Source organism: Garra rufa, chromosome 15 (genome assembly GCF_049309525.1).
Source record: "Garra rufa chromosome 15, GarRuf1.0, whole genome shotgun sequence".
Taxonomy (NCBI): Eukaryota; Metazoa; Chordata; class Actinopteri; order Cypriniformes; family Cyprinidae; genus Garra; species Garra rufa.
This window is the reverse complement of record NC_133375.1, coordinates 34,567,640-34,586,437: the sequence shown is the minus strand read 5'-3', so window position 1 is coordinate 34,586,437 and position 18,798 is coordinate 34,567,640. Positions and strand designations below refer to the sequence as shown.

Genomic DNA, 18,798 nt, shown 5'->3' with positions numbered 1-18,798 from the left:
AATTATAATAAAAAAAAATTAAAAATAAAAACATTTGAAATATTAATAACTACTAAAATTAAAAAAAAAAATTATAATAATTTAAAATATTAATAATTACTAAGATAGGACAGAAATGATGTCCGTGCTGCTGTTCAAAAGTGATGCTCAGAATGCTGCTATTTTTAAATTAATTGTTAACAGAAAATTTTAAATAACTGAAGCTTAATTTATTTTTTGTTAGTTGCAAAGACAACATTTCAAATTTTTAATTTAATTTAAGTTGAAGTACTAAATTGTATCAAAACTGAAAACTTTAAATAAAAAAAACTATTAACAGCAAAATTACTAAACTTTACCTAACAATTATAATAAAAAAATATATAATAAAAAATTTAAAATGTAAAAAATAATAAAAACTAATTCAAAGTTATAACTACTAAAACTAGATTACAATAAAAAATAATAAAAAATACAAATATTAAAAATTACTAAGATAGGACAGAAATGATGTTCTGTTCAGAAGTGATGTTCAGAATGTTTATGCTGCTATTTCTAATTTTCCATTTAAGTTGAAGTACTAAAATGTAATCAAACTGAAATTAAAATGCATAAAAAAAAACTTTAAATAAAAAATAATTACAGCAAAATAACTAAAACTTAAAAAAATATATAATAAAAACTAATAAAATAATAAAAATGATTAAAAATAAAACTAATTAAAATGTATATTTACTAAAATTAAAATAAAAACCAATAAAAAATAATAAAAACAAATTTAAAATATTAATAACTAATGCTGCTGTTCAGAATGTTTCTGCTGCAATTTTAAACTAATTGTTAACAGAGATTTTTAAAATTGCTGGAACTGAAGCTTAATTTATTTTTTGTTAGTTGCAAAGACAACATTTCTAATTTCCCTTTTAAGTACTAAAATGTATAAAAACGGAAACTAAAATTAAATTGAAATGCATAAAAAAATAAACTTTCAATTTAAACTTTCAAAAAATAATAGCAGCAAAATTACTAAAAAAAATTAAGAAAGGACAGAAATGATGTTTATGCAGCTGTTCAGAAGTGATGTTCAGAATGTTTATGCTGCTATTTTGCATACAATGAAAGCATACAATGAACAGGGCCTCTTAAGCTCCAACAAGATTAAAAAAAAGATCAAAGTTGTCATTATGACTCATGCACAATATTTCAACTCTTTAGAAGTCATACAATAGTTTTGTGTGAGGAACAGTCTAATAATAAGTTGTTATTCACTGATTTCATTGAATTTCCTTGCATATGCACATTCAGTAAGGCTTTGAAAGACTTGAGAACTTTGCATCTGAACTTTTTATGGTACTTTCATAATGTTTTGATTGTATGGTATTACTGTATTAAAAAGACCCACTATATGGTTATATTGAATAAAAAAGAACAGCTTGGACATGAAAAAAGTAAAACAGGTTTGGGAAAAAATGAAAGTAATTTTTTAACTAAACTAAAATAAGCATTTCTTTAAGGAATCACTGTATATCCTTTCCTTACAGAGAGAAGTACATTGCAAACACGGCAGAGCAGGAGTCCTTGGGCAAGGTGAGGAGACTGTTTTTGACCATCTGTCAAACCTCTCTGACTCATAACTTAGTTCCATCAGGTCGTTTACTCGTCTTTATCTCATCTGTCGGGGTCACCTCGGTGTTAGTTAAGAACGGGGGAGCCTGGCCTCAGCGATATTTCTGCCAAACTGTGCGGAGCATGCGATCAGTGTCACGCCACATCGTGCCAGTGTTAGAACAAAGCTTGTGTAATCATTGCCCTGATGAACAACTAGTGGACCACCCTCTCAGCACGGTGGAAGAAGAGACGACGGCATGCCAAACTCTCTCGTAACTGCCCGTCCTGCCCTTTAACTGTTTACTGCTGCTACTTTACAAGCTTTCTGAATCCATGAATTACGCCAAAATTGACGGCTGGCACATGGGTACAATAAATCTAATAGCTCAGCAAGAATTTGAAATTCGGATGAGGTATCATGGGTCCGTTTTTTTGTACCAGCCATGCTTTGAACATATGTAAATGATTGTTTTTATCTCCAATTACCATTGGAACATGTAGCACCAGGCGTGTTTTTCAAAGCCGGTGAACATTGTGTCTCTGTGGGCTTGCAGGTTCTACGTCAGCAGGTGAAGCAGGTGCGAGAGAACCAGGAGCCCAATATGAGACAGATGAAGATGTGGAAGGACCTGGAGACACTGTTGGAGTGTAAGAAGCAGTGCTACCTCAAGGCTCAGAGCCAGGCGCCTATCGGGCACGTCATCCAGGATGTTGGCAAGGATATGCTGGTTCTGTGATGATATTTCCTTGTAAAAGTCTTTCTGGTCATTAATATGTGAATTATATAAATAATTGTTTAGATAATTGTATATTTACAATTGTAGGTGTATATATAATTGTATGTTAAAGGAATTGTTCACACAAAAATTAACTTTTTCTGAGAAATTATTCACCCTCAGGCCATCCAAGAAGTAGGTGACTTTGTTTCTTCATCCGAAGAGATTTGCAGAAAATTAACATCACTTGCTCACCAATGAATCCTCTACAGTGAATAGGTGCCGTCAGAATGAGTGTCCAAACAGCTGATAAAAGCATTACAATAATCCATAACAAAATACAAGTGCATAATAACACCTGCACTCTACCACCTGTTGGCTTCCCACATCAAAATCCTTCAACTTATTCGTTTAAAACAGTTTTGAACCATTTTTTGCTTGTAAACAGTTCTTGATCTGTGCATATTTCTCTCCTGATTCAGACAAGATTACTTTTTCAGTTGAGAGAGCAAAAGAGTACTACAGTTGAGGTCAAAAGTTTACATCCCCATTTCAGAATCTGCTAAATGTTAATTATTTTAGCAAAATAAGAGGGATCATACAGAATGCATGTTATTGTTTATTTAGTACTGACCTGAAAAAGATATTTCACATAAAAGATGTTATATATCATCCACAAGAGAAAGTAATAGTTGAATGTATAAAAATTACCCCGTTCTTAATAATGTGTTGTTACTATAATGATTCACAGCTGGGTTTTTATGTTTAGTGATCTTTTCACACTGAGGACAACTGAGGGACTCATATGTAACTATTACAGAAGGTTCAAACGCTCACTGATGCTTCAAAAGGAAAAAATATACATAAAGAGCCAGGGGGTGAAAACTTTTAAACAGAACGGAGATACATTTTTCTTATTTTGCCTAAATATCTTTTTTTCATTTAGTGCTGCCTTTTAAAAGCTACAGAAGTTACATGTTTCCCAGAAGACAAAATAAGTTAAATTTACCCTAATCTTCAAATTCAAAAATATTCACTCCCAGCTCTTAATGCATGTTTTTTCCTTCAGTGAGTGTTTGAACCTTCTGTAATAGTTGCCTATGATTCCCTCAGTTGTCCTCAGTGTGAAAAGATGGACCTCAAAATCATACAGTCGTTGTTGGAAAAGATTAAAATACACAAAAATTCTAAAAACCAAAGAATTTGTGGGACCTGAAGAATTTCTTCTGAAGAACAGTGGGCAGTTTAACTGATCAGGACAAACATCATAGGGTCTCATGAACAACTATCACTAAACAAAAAACAGCTGTGGATCAGTATTAAGAATCAAGTGTATGTAAACTTTTGAACAGGGTCATTTCTATAAATTAAACTATTATTTTATTTTGTGGACTATATGTAAACATCCTGTGAAATATCGTATTCAGGTCAGTACTAAATAAACAATAACATGAATTTTGTATGATCCCTCTTATTTTGCTAAAATAATTAACAATTTGGAGATTCTGAAAGAGGGATATAAACTTTTGACCTCAACTGTAATAGTATTTGTAAATAATCATAAACAACGGTTTTAAGTTAAAACGTCTTCATGTTGAGTTTGTTTCTTACAAACAGGCATCCTTTCGCTTCACAAGCTGTAACTATTGGACCGGAGTCGTGTGAATTACTCACGTATTATTGTCACGTTTTTATTAGCTGTTTGGACTCTCATTCTGACGGCACCCGTTTACTGCAGATCCATTGGTGAGCAACATCAATTAAGGAAACAAGCTCATCTACATCTTAGATAGCCTAAGGGTGAGTAAATCCTCAGCAAATTATATTTTAAATGATAAATTATATATATAACTATGTACTGTATATTAGTACAAAGAAATGTATTCTAAAGTGAAAAAAGCTCAAAGGTCATCTGGATAAGAGGGTTCAAAACCCTCTGACACACTAACATCCAACAAGTCCCTAGTCTCGGTTTTGACACATCTTTAAGAACAGAGCTCCAGTCTATGTGTCCAAAGATAACGCCCTACAAAGTGCTACACTTTGAATGTGTCCGCGCTCCAGGTTATTTTGGGAAACAACAGCCATGACCTTGGGCAGAAGAGCTGTCCAATTTAGGAATTCAGTTGGATCTCCTTTTGTTGCTCTGTCAGGGTAGTGCTACAGTAGTAAACAGACTGACTTGTCCAATCATGATGTGTGAGTAGCTTATTCACCAAAATATTCTTCTACGGTATTGACTAGTGAGAAGACTGCTAGACTAAAACACACATTGTAAATTAAAGATTTATACACTTGAACAGTTATTTTTTAACATTCTAATGTAGAATATTTAGCAGTTCAGATCCTGTATATTGATCCTAAAGCTACAGGTGGCATTCTGGTTATACTTTTTAGAATATCCAGTAAACTTTCTCTCTTTCTTTCTCTGGCTGGTGCATTCATCCATTGAGAACGTCATTGTTTGTATGAAAATTAAAATTCACTACAACATAGCCATAAGCATATATAAATGCATCCTTTCTATAAAAATGGATATGCTAGAGCTCAAGGGTGGTAATTCATTCATTTATTCATATATTAATATAATAATAATATGTATAGGTCACCCTGAGTAGGTGTAAGCACTGCAGCCTGGTTTACTGTTGCGTAGCACTGTGTCTGCAGTATAATAGACATCTGGCAGCTTAAATACTGAGTCAGTCTCATTCTAAACGGCCTTATCATAATCACAATTAAATTTTCTTTCAGCAGCAATTACAATAGAATATCTAATGTTTTACACTCCAAAAAGATGTATGAGGTGATGAAAAAATATATATATTTTAGAAATTAGTTTAAAATAAAGAAGTTTGTAAGAGTGTTATTGTATCCACATTGATTTCATTTTTATATTGTTTTCTTCTTATGATTAAAAGTGTTCAAATGCTTAACATTGAATACATGTGAGTGAACATTAATCATTATTTTCAAGGTTAAAAAAGTAATGTTTTCTAATGACCTGAACAAAATACATTTTAAAAGTGTACATAATGAATCTGTGCTATTTTAATGACACAAGTGCTGCTAAAGGATTATTATTTTTTTTTAATTTTCACACTTTCAATAAAAGCTTAAACTTAGCCCTATGCTAAAATGTGTTTTTTAGACAGTAACCCCAATATGCTGAATAGCCTTTTTTGAGATTAAAACATTACATGAATGTCTTTGTAAAATTTTCTTTAAAGATTTATCCCAAGTGAGTTACTTCACTGACCCATATATATGGACTAAATATAGAGACACAAAGAGTCAATTGCCAAGGGTATAAAAAAGAAACTGCTGTCATTTTGCATAAATACACGTGTGTGCTTTCCAAGAACATCGTTTACCTGTGGGTTCACGCACCTACCTGCGTTGAGGCGGGGCAAAAGTTATATCAGCTGCATTGAGTGACAGTTTGTTAAACCAATAAGCAAACGGCTGGTCAATCTACGTCAGTGCTGCTCGAGCCAAAGACGATTGATTGGAGGTGGATGGGCTCCTTGGACACTCTCTGTCCAATCAGCGTCGTCCACATGCGGCAGAGAGGCAGTAGTGAGTCTCTTGCGATAAAACAAGAGTAAACGCCGCTTCCATCACCACTGAACGGGAGAGAAGGACGGCTCAAGCGGTCGACCGTCACATTTCCAGGCAGGCAGAGGCTTGGACGGGGGGTGAATGTGATGTACTAAGCAAGGATCTTTTCTTTTGGCTTCCACTGACTCCCAGTTCTTTGGGGAACAAGAAGAAGATAGGCGAACTCCTGTTTGGATAAGGCTCCTGGAAGGTGCATTTGCCCGTCTCAACTTTCTACATATGTTCTACATTGGATGTCAATGCATGTGTCACTCATAGACATATTCGTATCTATTTTTTTTGACCAAGGCAGATTTCTTGAGCGGGATCCTCTTCCTATCTAACCATGGAGAACGCTCACATGAAGAGTGTGGAAGAAGTTCATAGTTATTTCAGCGTCAACGAAAGCACGGGACTGACTTTAGACCAGGTGAAAAGGCAGAGAGAGAAATGGGGTCCCAACGGTACGTCTGATACTTTATATTCTTCACTGCTAGAGACGCGCGACTGTCGTTTTGAACTTGACGTGAAATTGTTACATTTGTTGCAATCAGCCGGCTGGAGCGTTCGAAATCGCTGACGTCATGAAACACGTTTTTATGGCAAGCTGTAGTAACATTCATTTTATAAAATCTAACTAGTATCGGGTTTATGCTGCTAGTACTGGTTTAAATTCACAGTAAATTCATTCACCTTCTGTAGATCATCTAGTTGTGAATTTCAGTTGTTACCTTCAGAATTTATACGTTTATTGGTAAGATTAATAAAGTTAATAGTAGTCATTCTGAGTAGTCATTGACAAGCGAGGCTTGACCTTAACTTGTTTGCTCACTGGCCACTGTAGCTAGTGGTTTTCCAAAATTACTAGCCATTCAGAATTTTTACTGGCCACAATTTTGTTGTTTGGAAATTACACTGCATACTAAAATTGATTAAAATTGATTTCCAGGTTTCTTTTTTGTGCCTTTTTCCAAAGGGCATTTTCAAATGAAATCCGTATTAACTAAACCAATCTTTCCACTGCAGAAGAAACCGATCCATTTGCACAGACAGTTTAATGAAGCTAAAATGTAGCATGGAAGCTTTTACATTGCAAAATTTCAACAGTAAAAAAAAAAGTTATAGCTTGGTTTTTGAAATCCAATTTTTTTAAATAGGCTATCAAATTATGAAATTATATAAATGTAAAATGAATGTTAAATAAACAGTAAACCACCAATAGGTGGCAACAAGTGTCTGTTCTAATGAATGAATCATTGAGTCATGCCTTCAAACAATGCGTTCAGATGGCTAATTCATTCAAGAATGAAGCAAGTGCCTCTCTTTATGAATGGACCACTGAATCATTGACTTAATCATTGAGCAAAGCTGAATCATTCAGTAACGAAACACTGCTGTATGTTGCTCAGAGATGAGTGACTGTTCTGCTGTGATCTTTGTTTTGAACTATTTCGTTAACCAAATCAAGCTAAAACAGTCAACACTGACAAGATTGTACTAAAATGTATATTAACTACTTGTTTGATCTTTTTTTTTTTTTTTTTTTACAATTTACAATCACGGTCATGTCATGTTGCAATGTCAACTAGGGTATACATTGTAATTTTATTTTTTATTTTTTTATTTTTCTTTTTTTACTACAGTCAGCTATATTTCTTCTGTGTGCAGTTGTTTTTTTATATTATATATTATATTTTTATATTTTTCCACAAGATTGTCTCACACAAAGACAGGCTGCACAATCCTCAACTGGTGTGACCTTGTTATTGTCAATACATTATCCAATTATCAATTGTCGTTTACAACAAATGAAGTAAAATCAGAAAACATTCTAGCCCCAAATGTTGGTGCTTCCCTAATTAGATGTTTTAATCAGATTAGTTGTCTGGTCGGGCAAGTAAAATTCTTTCACTTGCCCCTTCAAAAAATCAACCTGTCAAACATTAAGGTCAAGCTCTGTAATAAAATTCAACCCGCCAAAGTAGCTAGTGGGAGTGACCATGTTACTGGCCACTGCTGAAGTCTACCCGCATTTGGTGGGGGGACAAGTCCTGTTGACAAGTAATGCAGCAATTGCAGCTAGTGGATAAATTATGTCAGTAACAACTGGGATTTATTAGATGGGCCTACTACGATCTAATAAATAACTACTATCAAAGCTTGAATATGTGTAGAAGCAACTACTGGGATAGAAAAAAGTACTAGTGCCTAATGAATAGTTACTAGTAAAACTAAAATAGATATCAGCAACAACTGGACTACAGGCTAGTCGGAAGCAAAAATTCCCATAAAAATGAATGGCAAGATTTTTAAGTTACTTGTCTTAAAGGTGCAGTGTGTAAATTTTAGTGGCTTCTAGTGGTCAGGTTGTGAATTGCACATAAAGAACCTATGGTGGCCAACACAGGGCAAAGATGTCGTATGAGACAACAGAGAGTAGCCAGTGGTAATTATATTTACTTAATTTTTCAGTAAAGCACTATGTTATTGCTAGAGATGCACCGATTGACAGGCCGTATGATCAGCCCTGTCTGGTGACTGGGCGGTCAGTCTGCCGATTCCGTGTCGGTCCGTTTTGACCTCACATTTACTCTGGCTGATAATGTATTTACGTTATGCCACATGAGGCTTGCACAGCCCGATATAGTGTTTGTGAGACACTTGTGCAGAAATCATAGCAAATGAGCGCAACAGCTCTCACAGAAAGTTATAGCCTAGATGCACATTGCAGAAAAAAAGTCAGTGATTCAGTAACCCATTCTTAAAGACAGTTGCCTAGTTTCTGAATGAATTAGCCTTTTGAACAAATCTGTTGAATAGGACTAAATGACTCATTCATTCAAACAGTCATTTGCCACCACCTGCTGGTGGTTTGGTTTCATATTTAAAAGTATCATTGCATTTTTCCCAACATTTCTAATTTGTATGTTCAATAAATATTTAAAACATTAATCTTATAAAATTAGTAATGCAGTGTAAATGCATTTATGGCACCTCATCTTCATCAAAAAGTCTGTATAAATACATCTAATGCCACTTCAGATGCAGTTTCTGTTTCCTCTGCAGTGAAAAGATGTCATGTTTAAATGAGTTTGTTGATACTGATTTCATTTAAATGGTAACAACTCTACAGATTCTTATTATTTTAACTGAATTAATTGAAATAGTGAGAATTTGATGTGAAAGCTGACACATTAAATAAGGTTAGGGGAAAAAAAACTCTCATTTATAAACCTTGTTGCAAATGTTTTGTTTTATATAGCAAGACATTTTCAGTTAATTGTTATTTCTACCTTTTTTCCAGTCACTGAACACATTTTTCGAGTTGTTTAAGTGAGAGAATATCTGTAACTTAGTCCAGATTAGGGGAATTGTAATGTTTGATAATTATTTATTATGTAAATATATATATTATACTTTTGCGTTGGAAAAAAGTATTGATTTTTGTTTGTATTTAGAAAGAAAAAAAAAACTGTATCGACAGGTCACACTTACAAATAAATTGGAATCTGCACTTTTCTGGTGTTGCATGGTGTCGCCTGCACTAGGGTATTTGCATTAGGCGATCCGATTGGCTGACGCCTGCATTGGTGTTTGAAAAGTTGAAAAGCAATGGATCCACAGTACAGTTTGGCAATGCATGATGTCACTTATTCAAAGTAAATGAGAGCCGTTAATGCCGACACCCAGTGTGAATCCACTGTTACTTGTTCATCATTGTGTCAGTGTTTTTATTTGCAAAAAAAAAAAAAAACAGTGTCGGAATGTGATCTGTAGAGCAGTTTGTCGAAACATAGCAGCGTAAAATAGCGATTTCCATGTAAAGGGAACTGCGGTGTATGTAGATGAGAATTACTCATTCTAAGGTAATAAAAACATAACGGTTTATTATGTAAGGTCTTTATACACCTCTGAAAACAGTCTATATTATATTGCCTTTCTGTCAATAGATTCTCCTAAATATTACACACTAGTAGCTCATCTAATGAATAGCTACTAGTAAAACTGAAAAATACTAGTCATGGTTGGACTAATAAGTGCTGATGTCATAATGGATGAGGGGAAAACAATGCTAAAACAGCTTGCCATACACATTTTCATTAGACTTTGACAAGGTGGAAGACAGGCACACACAGGCCAGAAATAAGCTGAAAGAGATGTTTAAATCCCTCCCACTTTATGTCGCAGGACAAAACAATCATAGCTAAGCCTGGTCTCCAGTCTTCCTCTTTCATCAGTTATACAGAATCATGCTTTTATGAAGATATGGGTGAATATATTCCTGTCAGCACCCGGCTCAGAAACAGCTTGTAAATGTTTCACAGCGTGTGCTCAAAGAGAGGCCAAATATTCACTTGTTTGGATTAAAACCAAATATCTGTTCAAGTTTTCTTCTCAGAAATAGTTATTGCTTGAAATCTCTTCTGAGATATGTGACCCTGGACCACAAAACCAGTCTTAAGTCGCTGGGGTATATTTGTAGCAATAGTCAAAAATACATTGTATGGGTCAAAATTATTGATTTTTCTTTTGTCAAAAATCATTAGGAAATTAAGTAAAGATCATGTTCCATGAAGATTTTTTTGTAAAATTCCTACTGTAAACCTATCAAAATGTAATTTTTGATTAGTAATATGCATTGCTAAGAACTTAATTTGTACAACTTTAAAGGTGATTTTCTCAGTATTTAGATTTTTTGCACCCTTAGATTTCAGATTTTTCAAATAGATGTATCTCGGCCAAATATTGTCCTATCCTAACAAACCATACATCAATAGAAAGCTTAATTATTGATGTATATATCTCAGTTTTGTAAAATTTAACCTTATGACTGGTTTTGTGGTCCAGGGTCACATATTATGTGAAATTTTGAGAATAACATTTATCAGTGTTTTTTTTTTTTTTTTTTTTTTTTTTTTTTGTAGGTAAAGGCTAATTTAATCTTAGAGTTTTAATAGGTTATGTAATGACAATTGTGCTTTAGTCGATGTCAAATCAGTTTCCGCTTTGGAATGAGTTTTACATGAGTTTTTGTAACTTTATCCTTTGTCTTTTTCATATCTTTCAACAAACCACACAGAGTTGCCTGCTGAGGAAGGTAATATTACATTTTAAACTATAGCATGTTATCACTGTTGTACTAATGTGTTTCTGATGGATTTAATTTTGTTGTTTGACAGGAAAATCTATATGGGAACTTGTTATCGAGCAGTTTGAAGATTTACTTGTGCGGATTCTTCTACTGGCAGCTTGTATATCATTTGTAAGTACATGTTCTGGCAGGTTTCTGCTGTTGTTGTTGTTGTTATGGTGCAATATTCCTTAAGTGCAAATAGGGTCAGTATAGCCATTTCTCAGACGTGATTCAGCACAGATTCGTGTCAAGGTGTTGATTGCTTTACACTAGAAACAACCCACAGCAATACATGCACTGAAATAAACACGGATTGCTGTCCTGTAGAGCTGTGAAAGTGAAGATGTCTTGTTAGCTCCTCGAGTCTCGCATGCCTCGTCTTGGGTTACTCGCGGATCAGAAGGGCTAAACGGCTGAGGAAGCGGAACTCCTTAGGAATGGTGACAACAGCATTCAGTGAGATTGAGTGCCTGTCACTAGCTGCCAAGCAAGACGTCTTAGTAGTGCACTGCTGTTTTACAGCTGTGGTTTAAGGACCTCTTGATGAATTAGCCTAGATAGTTTATAGTTGACACTTGGCTTGAAAGGGTCGTGTAGTTAGGCTGTCAATCAAATTTATGTATGGGATCAGTGCTTAATATAGTGGTAAAAGATTTGCCCTAGCAAGTAGCAGGTTGTTGGTACAAATCAATATATTAAATATTTAATGTATTAAAATATTTATTACTGTAAATAACCTAGCGCTTACTGTATTTAATAAATTATAAAAGATATTGCACGTTTTTATTTTTGAAATTTTTATTTAGAATTTTTTAAAATGTATTTTTATATAGACACTGCCAGTTTTTTTCACGATTCTATGATGAATAGAAAGATCCAAAGATTTTTATGGGAAATAAATTCTAGAAATTAATACTTTTATTTAGCAAGGATGCTTTAAATTGATCAAATGTGATGATTAAGACATTTATAATGGAAAAAATATTTCTATTTCAGATAAATGCTGTTCTTATGAACTTTCTATTCGCCAGAGAAACCTGAAAAAAGCCTACTCGGCTGTTTTGAACATCACAACAACATTTCACTGCAAAAAAAGCCTTATCTTAGTGTTTTTGTCTTGTTTCAAGTCAAAATATCTAAAAACTCTTACATTTAAGATGCATTTACTAGATAGGCAAAATGAAGTTCAAAATTTAGTCTTGTTTCCAGGAGATAATAATCTAGATTAAGTCCATTTAGCTTAAAACAAGACTAAATATCTTATGTCTTTTTGCTTATGTAGTAAATGCATCTTAATTTAAGAATTGTTAGATATTTTGACTAGAAACAAGACAAAAATACTAAGTAAAATAAGCCCCTTTTTTTTTTTTGCAGTGTTCTGAATGATTCATCTCTGAAATCACAGGAATAAATTACGCTTTAAAATGTATATAAAAAAATAGAAAACAGTTGCTTTACATAGTAAAAATATTTCAAAATGTTACCGTTTTTGCTGTACTTTGGATCAAATAAATGCAGGTTTGGTGAGCAGAAGAGACTTCTTTAAAAAAACAACTTTAAATCTTACTGTTCAAAAACTTTTGACTGGTAGTGTATATATTCCTATTTTAATATTGCAATAATATAAATTATTTCATGATAGATCAAGAAAGTGAGGACAGATCTTTAGGCTATCTTTGATTGTCCAATATCATTAGTTACAATGCATCTACATAGCTGATGAGATTAAACTGGCTGGTTTGCTGGAAGGAGAGAAGTATGCCAGCATCGCTCAGCGGAGTGATACCGAGGTGTTGGAGTCTGTGGTTTGACAGCTGTCTCGTAGTTGGCTGTGTAAGAGGGCATCTCTGCAGGCCAAATTAGGCCTCTGACCTTCAGTTGCAAGCTTCTCATTACCACAGACAGACCAGTAACTCCACTGTCTCGTGAGAACACCGCCAAGATGTTGATTGGAGGGCTTCAATCAGCAAATGACCTTCATGCCATGCATCTAAGGACTTTTTGTTTGAGAAAGATCACGCAAATCCATTTTAAAGGTGCAAAGCAAAACTACTGTTTTGAAAGTTGCTATAAAAGTCTATGCCTAATGATGTGATGAAAAGTAAATAGATGTTGCTGCTTCTGTTTTTAGAAGGAGTTCATATGTAATAATGCATCTAAATGAGGGAAATAACAGATGTCGTGCTGTGGCTGCAGTGAGTTGTAGGAGTTTTATTTCTAGTCATTAAAACATACTGCAGCATTTGGTCTCTATGTGTTTTAACTTTGTTGTTTAAAGTCATGCAGATTATGCAATCCAAACAGAATCTCATTTGTATACGGTTTGTGTTGAATCCGTTATGAGACGGCAAATGTCACTGGCGTGTCTCGTCTAGAATCTTGATCTACTGGTCTTGAAATATCCACAGGCTGTTTTGAATGTGAAATGCTTGAATAGATCTAACGGGATGCGTTGTGACATGATTCTTTTTTGTTATTGCAGGTATTAGCCTGGTTCGAGGAGGGAGAGGAAACAATCACTGCCTTCGTGGAGCCTTTTGTAATCTTACTGATTCTTATAGCTAACGCCATCGTAGGTGTTTGGCAGGTCAGTAGTCATGAATTTTGAATGATTACAGCTGAAGTGTGTCATTTTTGAACAATTAGAAAATATCATTACTGTTATCAAACATGTTTCTCACAAAGAAAGTCCCATCCCAAACTCAAAGTGAATACAATCTACATTTTTCACCTTTGATTCTCTCCGTCTCAGGAACGTAATGCAGAAAATGCCATTGAAGCCCTTAAGGAGTACGAGCCAGAGATGGGCAAGGTGTACCGTCAGGACAGGAAGACCGTCCAGAGAATCAAAGCCAAAGACATTGTGCCTGGAGACATTGTGGAGATCGCTGGTAAGTGCTGCCTTTATATCATAATGTCTATGGGATCACAGTGTCAGTCACTTATTTCTCTGAATGCAGTTATTTGTGTGATCATTGCACTTATGGCTTGTTATATGAGGTAATTACAGCCTCTCAACTCTCCGGTCCCTGTATGGCCCCTGTACAGCTCCACTAGGGGTATAGGTATTTTTGGCTGCACCTGTTGATTCTCAAAGGACTGTGTGCGTCAGTCCACATCACATGTTTTCAGTGCTCATGCTCTACCTAGTAGCATATCTATATCTATATCATCCTTTTTGATTCTCATAGTTTTGCTTTGTATTCATTCAGAGATGGATTCTGTTTTTTTTTTCTTTTTTTTTTTCTTTTTTTTTCTTTTTTTTTAAATATGTAAAACCTCAGTGATAAAGACTTCCAGAATAAAAATTTGTTTTCAGTTGCAAAGAAATTATACCCTGGAAATCCAGAGGTCTCGCGAGAGCACAATTTGAATTGTCTCTGCAAGACACTCTGGCATCGAGCAATGATGCAGGTTACTGCAATACGTAAGCAGTTGTGGGAACCAATCAAATCGGCATGGGCGACATTTGACTCTTGAGTCAGGGGGGGCAAGAAAAAAAATCAGATGTAAGCATTAAAACAGTGCCCTACGGTATTGCAGCACATCAAAGCAGTCAATTAAAGTGCTGCACTTCAGTCCGGGCCGATGGGCCCTGACTTTTTTTTTTTACACCCCAGGGCTACGGCTTCGGGCCAATTTTCACGTCATAGTTCAGACCCGGGCCGGCATCGGGCCTGTTTTAGGCTTCTCCTTATTTTCATAATTTAGACATCCATCAATTATGGTGAAGAAAAAAAATGCCGCGCTGGTGGAAAAAACACGGAAATTCACTTTCACTTTCACTTTTGAGACCGACTCAGACACCGTTTAGTGTGCTTTAGCGCAGCTGAATCCACGTTCAAGCGCACACAATAGGCTAAAACTCGCCCCAAGCACCGACAAAAATAAATAACAATGAATGTGTCGAGGAAAGAGTAAGGACATAAATGAATTATTTATTAATTAATTTGTGTATTCTGAGTCAGTGTGGCAAAGATCCTGACTCGCAATCTCCTTTTTGGACGCGCCTTTAGAGAGAAATTCATCTTTACGGATTACATGAAAGAGTTTGTGCTTTTGATTTGTTTTATTTCGTTAAGTAATAATTTAAAGCTTTCTATAAATGTATTTATTATGTCTGTGAGGCATGCATTTCGCTTCATTTTGTTAAGCACTCCTGTTCAAGAACCAGACGGCAGAAAGCACATAATTTTTGTTTTCTTTATTTTATAAAAATGCTGTAACGTTTTTTTCGATGTATTACTGGTACTTTGTGAGCGAAAATGACGGATAATTTTAAATTGCTTCCAATGAAAAAAATGCAAGTGATTGCGCTGGTGCCTCGATGTCCTGCAAGCTTTAGCTTCCACTTTCTGCACAAACTATGCGCATATAGCGCACATTTATCTGTAACGTTTAAACTACCATTGTTTTATACTTGAACTGTTTTATATCTATAGATTTCCTTTTAGGCAAGTCGTGATGATTTGAGAAGGCAAACTGATCAAACAGACTATGATCAGTCTTCCGCTGGGCGCTGTTCGGTAAATATATATATATTTAACGAATAAAAAATGCTCCAAGCGTTTTTCTAAATTAGCTAAATAAAAAACGAAACTAAATATAAACATTTTGCCATTACATACAAAACTGAACTATTTTATAGCTGAAACAGTAAGTTGTTTTGGGAGAAGGGGAAAATATATTTTTATCCCGTCTATTGCTTCACCGTTATTTCGAGAATAAACCCAGCGTAAATATGCAAATGTCACTCCCAAAACATATCAGCTTGCATGTGCCGAAAAACGAAAGTTTCATACAAATTCTAAATGGATTATAGCCTGGAAAGTGCAAAGCACGCTCCCCTTATTATCACTAAAAGTTCATAGAGATCTCACAAAATTCCGATATAATTAATAAAGCTCTCTAAACTACACAATTAATATTTTATTTACATCGCGTCTACACTCATAAGATGATTCACAGCACTTAATAAAAACCGATCAGGCGCTTTCAGCAGTGAGTGAATTCTGACAAGTGTTTCTAATTGTTCGCAAACAACAGATATGTCTGTGATTGGCTACATTGCTCAACGCTGCAAAAACACGTTGGGTAGTTTGCCAGATCTTCAATTGCTTTGCTTTCGTTTGAGGGTTATAGCACCGTCTAGTTCCCAAGTACAACCGAGCCTAAGCTTGGCTAAAGCAGTTGCAGCGGGGCTGTCGAGGATTCCATGACTAACCACAGGGGGGGCAACTGCCCCCCCTTGCCCCCCCCTAATGTCGCCCATGCAAATCGGTGTATCTGATGTAGGCGGGCCAGAGGCGAGCTAAGCTGATGATGACAGCGCTGCGACGTCCGAATCATGTAGTAAACTCTGAAAGATCGCTGTCGCTACAGATGAACAACAAGTTGTTTGAAACTGCTTTGGCCGCTACAATGAACGAGTTAGACTTGGCTTTCCATATAAAAGAGGAACAGAAAACCGAAAACTCGAATCGTTCCTTTGCAAGATGGACGTTTTTGCTGTTTTGCCGACTGGATACGGCAAGAGTTTAATCTATCAGTTCACAGGTTCACGCTTACATATAATTAGCCGGAGAATAGTAGTGCATGTTTGGCGTGCTGTCCGGTGAAGGGCTCCGAGCTCGGGAGTGGCCCGAACCCAGAGTACGTTACCCCCCAATAGGAGTAGCGAGAACTCGGAGTGATGAGATGGGGTGGTGGAGGTTTACTGATAAACCATCGAGTGAATTGAGGTGAGTCAGCTGTATTTAAACCTATGGCGCTGATTGACTTGTGATGTTTACGCTAAGTATCTGACGCGCTTCTCCCGAACTTTGTTAATGAAACATCATTTAGCTCTGCTGGTAGCTAAGCGTGTATTGTTGTGATTGGTCGTGGCGTTATCCAATTGCGTGCAGTTAGAGTTTCAAATGCATGCTTGGTGCCGCCCCTCGAGTTAGGCAGTTTTCATTGCTCGATGCCAGACCCTAAATCTTAATAGATTAGGGTCTGGATATTTCCAGGCTAAAGAAATTAAGCTTTTTGAGGAAAACATTCCAGGATATTTTTCCATATTTGACCCTGAACCACAAAACCAGTCATAAGCGTCAGTTCTTTCAAATTGCTGAATAAATAAGCTTTTCCTTAAAGTATTGTTTGTTATAGCACAATATTTGGCCAAGATACAACCATTTAAAAATCTGGAATCTGAGGTGCAAAAAAATCTAAATATTGAGTAAATCGCATATTAGTAATCAAAAATAAAATTGTTTACGGTAAGAAATTTACTAAATATCTTCATGGAACATGATCTTTACTTGATATCCTAATGATTTTTGGCATAAAAGAAAAATCGATAATTTTGACCCAAGTTATGTGTGACGTAGGCGGAAGTACTGACCTAGTGTTAACAAAGCAAATTGCAAATAAATTCAAATGCCCTTTACAAAAAAAAAGGTAAAACAATGAAATTGGAGAACATGAGATGGAGTTTTTCATCCCTACCCTACAAAGATGAAGAACTAACCACGCGTGACCTTTTCCATGTGATTACGTAATGCGTGAAGTTGTAGATGCGCATCCTGGAGTTAATGCAAGATGAGCATTTGTGGTTAAAAAGTATACAAATTATTATTTTATTTTTTTAGAAAATGACTGATAATTTTGCTAGATAAGACTCTTATTCCTTGGCTGGAATTGTGTAGAGCCTTTTGAAGCTACAATTCTTTCCTCTTAAACCTTTAATTTCTTTGCAACTGAAGACAGAAAGACATGATCATCTTGAATGACGGGAGTGAGTAAATTATAAGGAAATTTTTATTCTGAAAGTGAACTCCTTTGAATGGGATATTAAGAATGAAATGTATGATGATTTCCCAAATGTTCCTAGAGTTAATGCATAAAAGCATCCTGCTTTATGGATTGCAAGTTACTTTAAAATGATAATTTAATTAAAGGTTAATTCGCTGATGTTTGAATCCACATCATTATCCGATTATGATTCTTACTCCTTGTATTACAAAAAAAAACAAATTAAATATTACAAAAAAAGTTATCATGCATGCATTGTAAAAAATGCAGTTTTAAAAAAGCTCCAGGTTTGCTGTGCTTGTTTGTAGGACTACACAATTTCTGATTATAAACATCACAATATAAATGTTGTAACTAAATATCAATATGACTATAAAAAAAATTATAGCAACAAATATTATATAAATAAAAATATTAAACATAAAAAAAGTATTACTATTGTTATATTTCACTGAAAAATAATAAAGCAGTATTTAAGACACATAATATAATTAAGTTATAAGTATTAAATTGACTACTAATATCTATGGCTGTCTTAATGTCTTTCTGCAAACACTAAACCATCAAGCTTTTATTTTGGTGGAAAATGCTGATGATATTAAAATTGACAATCCTTTTTATGGTATGTTGCAGTGTTTATTATAAATTATTTATCCGTGCACATTGTTACTTTTTTAATTCATGTACCCTCATAATCTTTATTTAAAAAATCTTTCCTTTCTTCTTGCAACAACATATTCTCTTTCCTGATACAAGAGTAAAACAACCTGTCAATTACATGAGATCATAGCAATAGCAAACATCAATGATCCAATCAGTTCTCAGTGGACCAAATTAAATCCTTCCCCTTTTTTTTCCTCATTTGGGAATTTGCTTCATGTGGCACAACGTGACTTTAAAGCTTGTTTATGATCACTCCCAATAACAAGTTTAATGAAGTCGCAGCCATATTGCACTTATAGTTTT

At 35.0% G+C, this 18,798-nt stretch overlaps 2 protein-coding genes across 4 annotated transcripts in view; both read left to right on the top strand.

The window, feature by feature from the left end:
- Positions 1-5,243, top strand: part of ift81 (intraflagellar transport 81 homolog) — a 31,722-nt gene extending 26,479 nt beyond the window's left edge. The window contains exons 17-18 of the mRNA XM_073818984.1: positions 1,521-1,566; positions 2,142-5,243. Of these exons, the coding sequence (XP_073675085.1) occupies positions 1,521-1,566; positions 2,142-2,324 (229 nt within the window). The 3' untranslated portion in view covers positions 2,325-5,243. The remainder of the gene's footprint in view (positions 1-1,520; positions 1,567-2,141) is intronic.
- Positions 5,244-5,886: 643 nt separating this feature from the next.
- Positions 5,887-18,798, top strand: part of atp2a2a (ATPase sarcoplasmic/endoplasmic reticulum Ca2+ transporting 2a) — a 37,745-nt gene continuing 24,833 nt past the window's right edge. Inside the window, exons 1-6 of one of the 3 annotated variants that reach the window (XM_073819467.1) lie at positions 5,887-6,111; positions 6,210-6,364; positions 10,981-10,998; positions 11,081-11,163; positions 13,517-13,621; positions 13,787-13,925. In XM_073819467.1, coding sequence (XP_073675568.1) covers positions 6,247-6,364; positions 10,981-10,998; positions 11,081-11,163; positions 13,517-13,621; positions 13,787-13,925 — 463 coding nt within the window. In that variant the 5' untranslated portion in view covers positions 5,887-6,111; positions 6,210-6,246. The remainder of the gene's footprint in view (positions 6,112-6,209; positions 6,365-10,980; positions 10,999-11,080; positions 11,164-13,516; positions 13,622-13,786; positions 13,926-18,798) is intronic. The other 2 variants (XM_073819465.1, XM_073819468.1) reach the window with 2 other exon arrangements.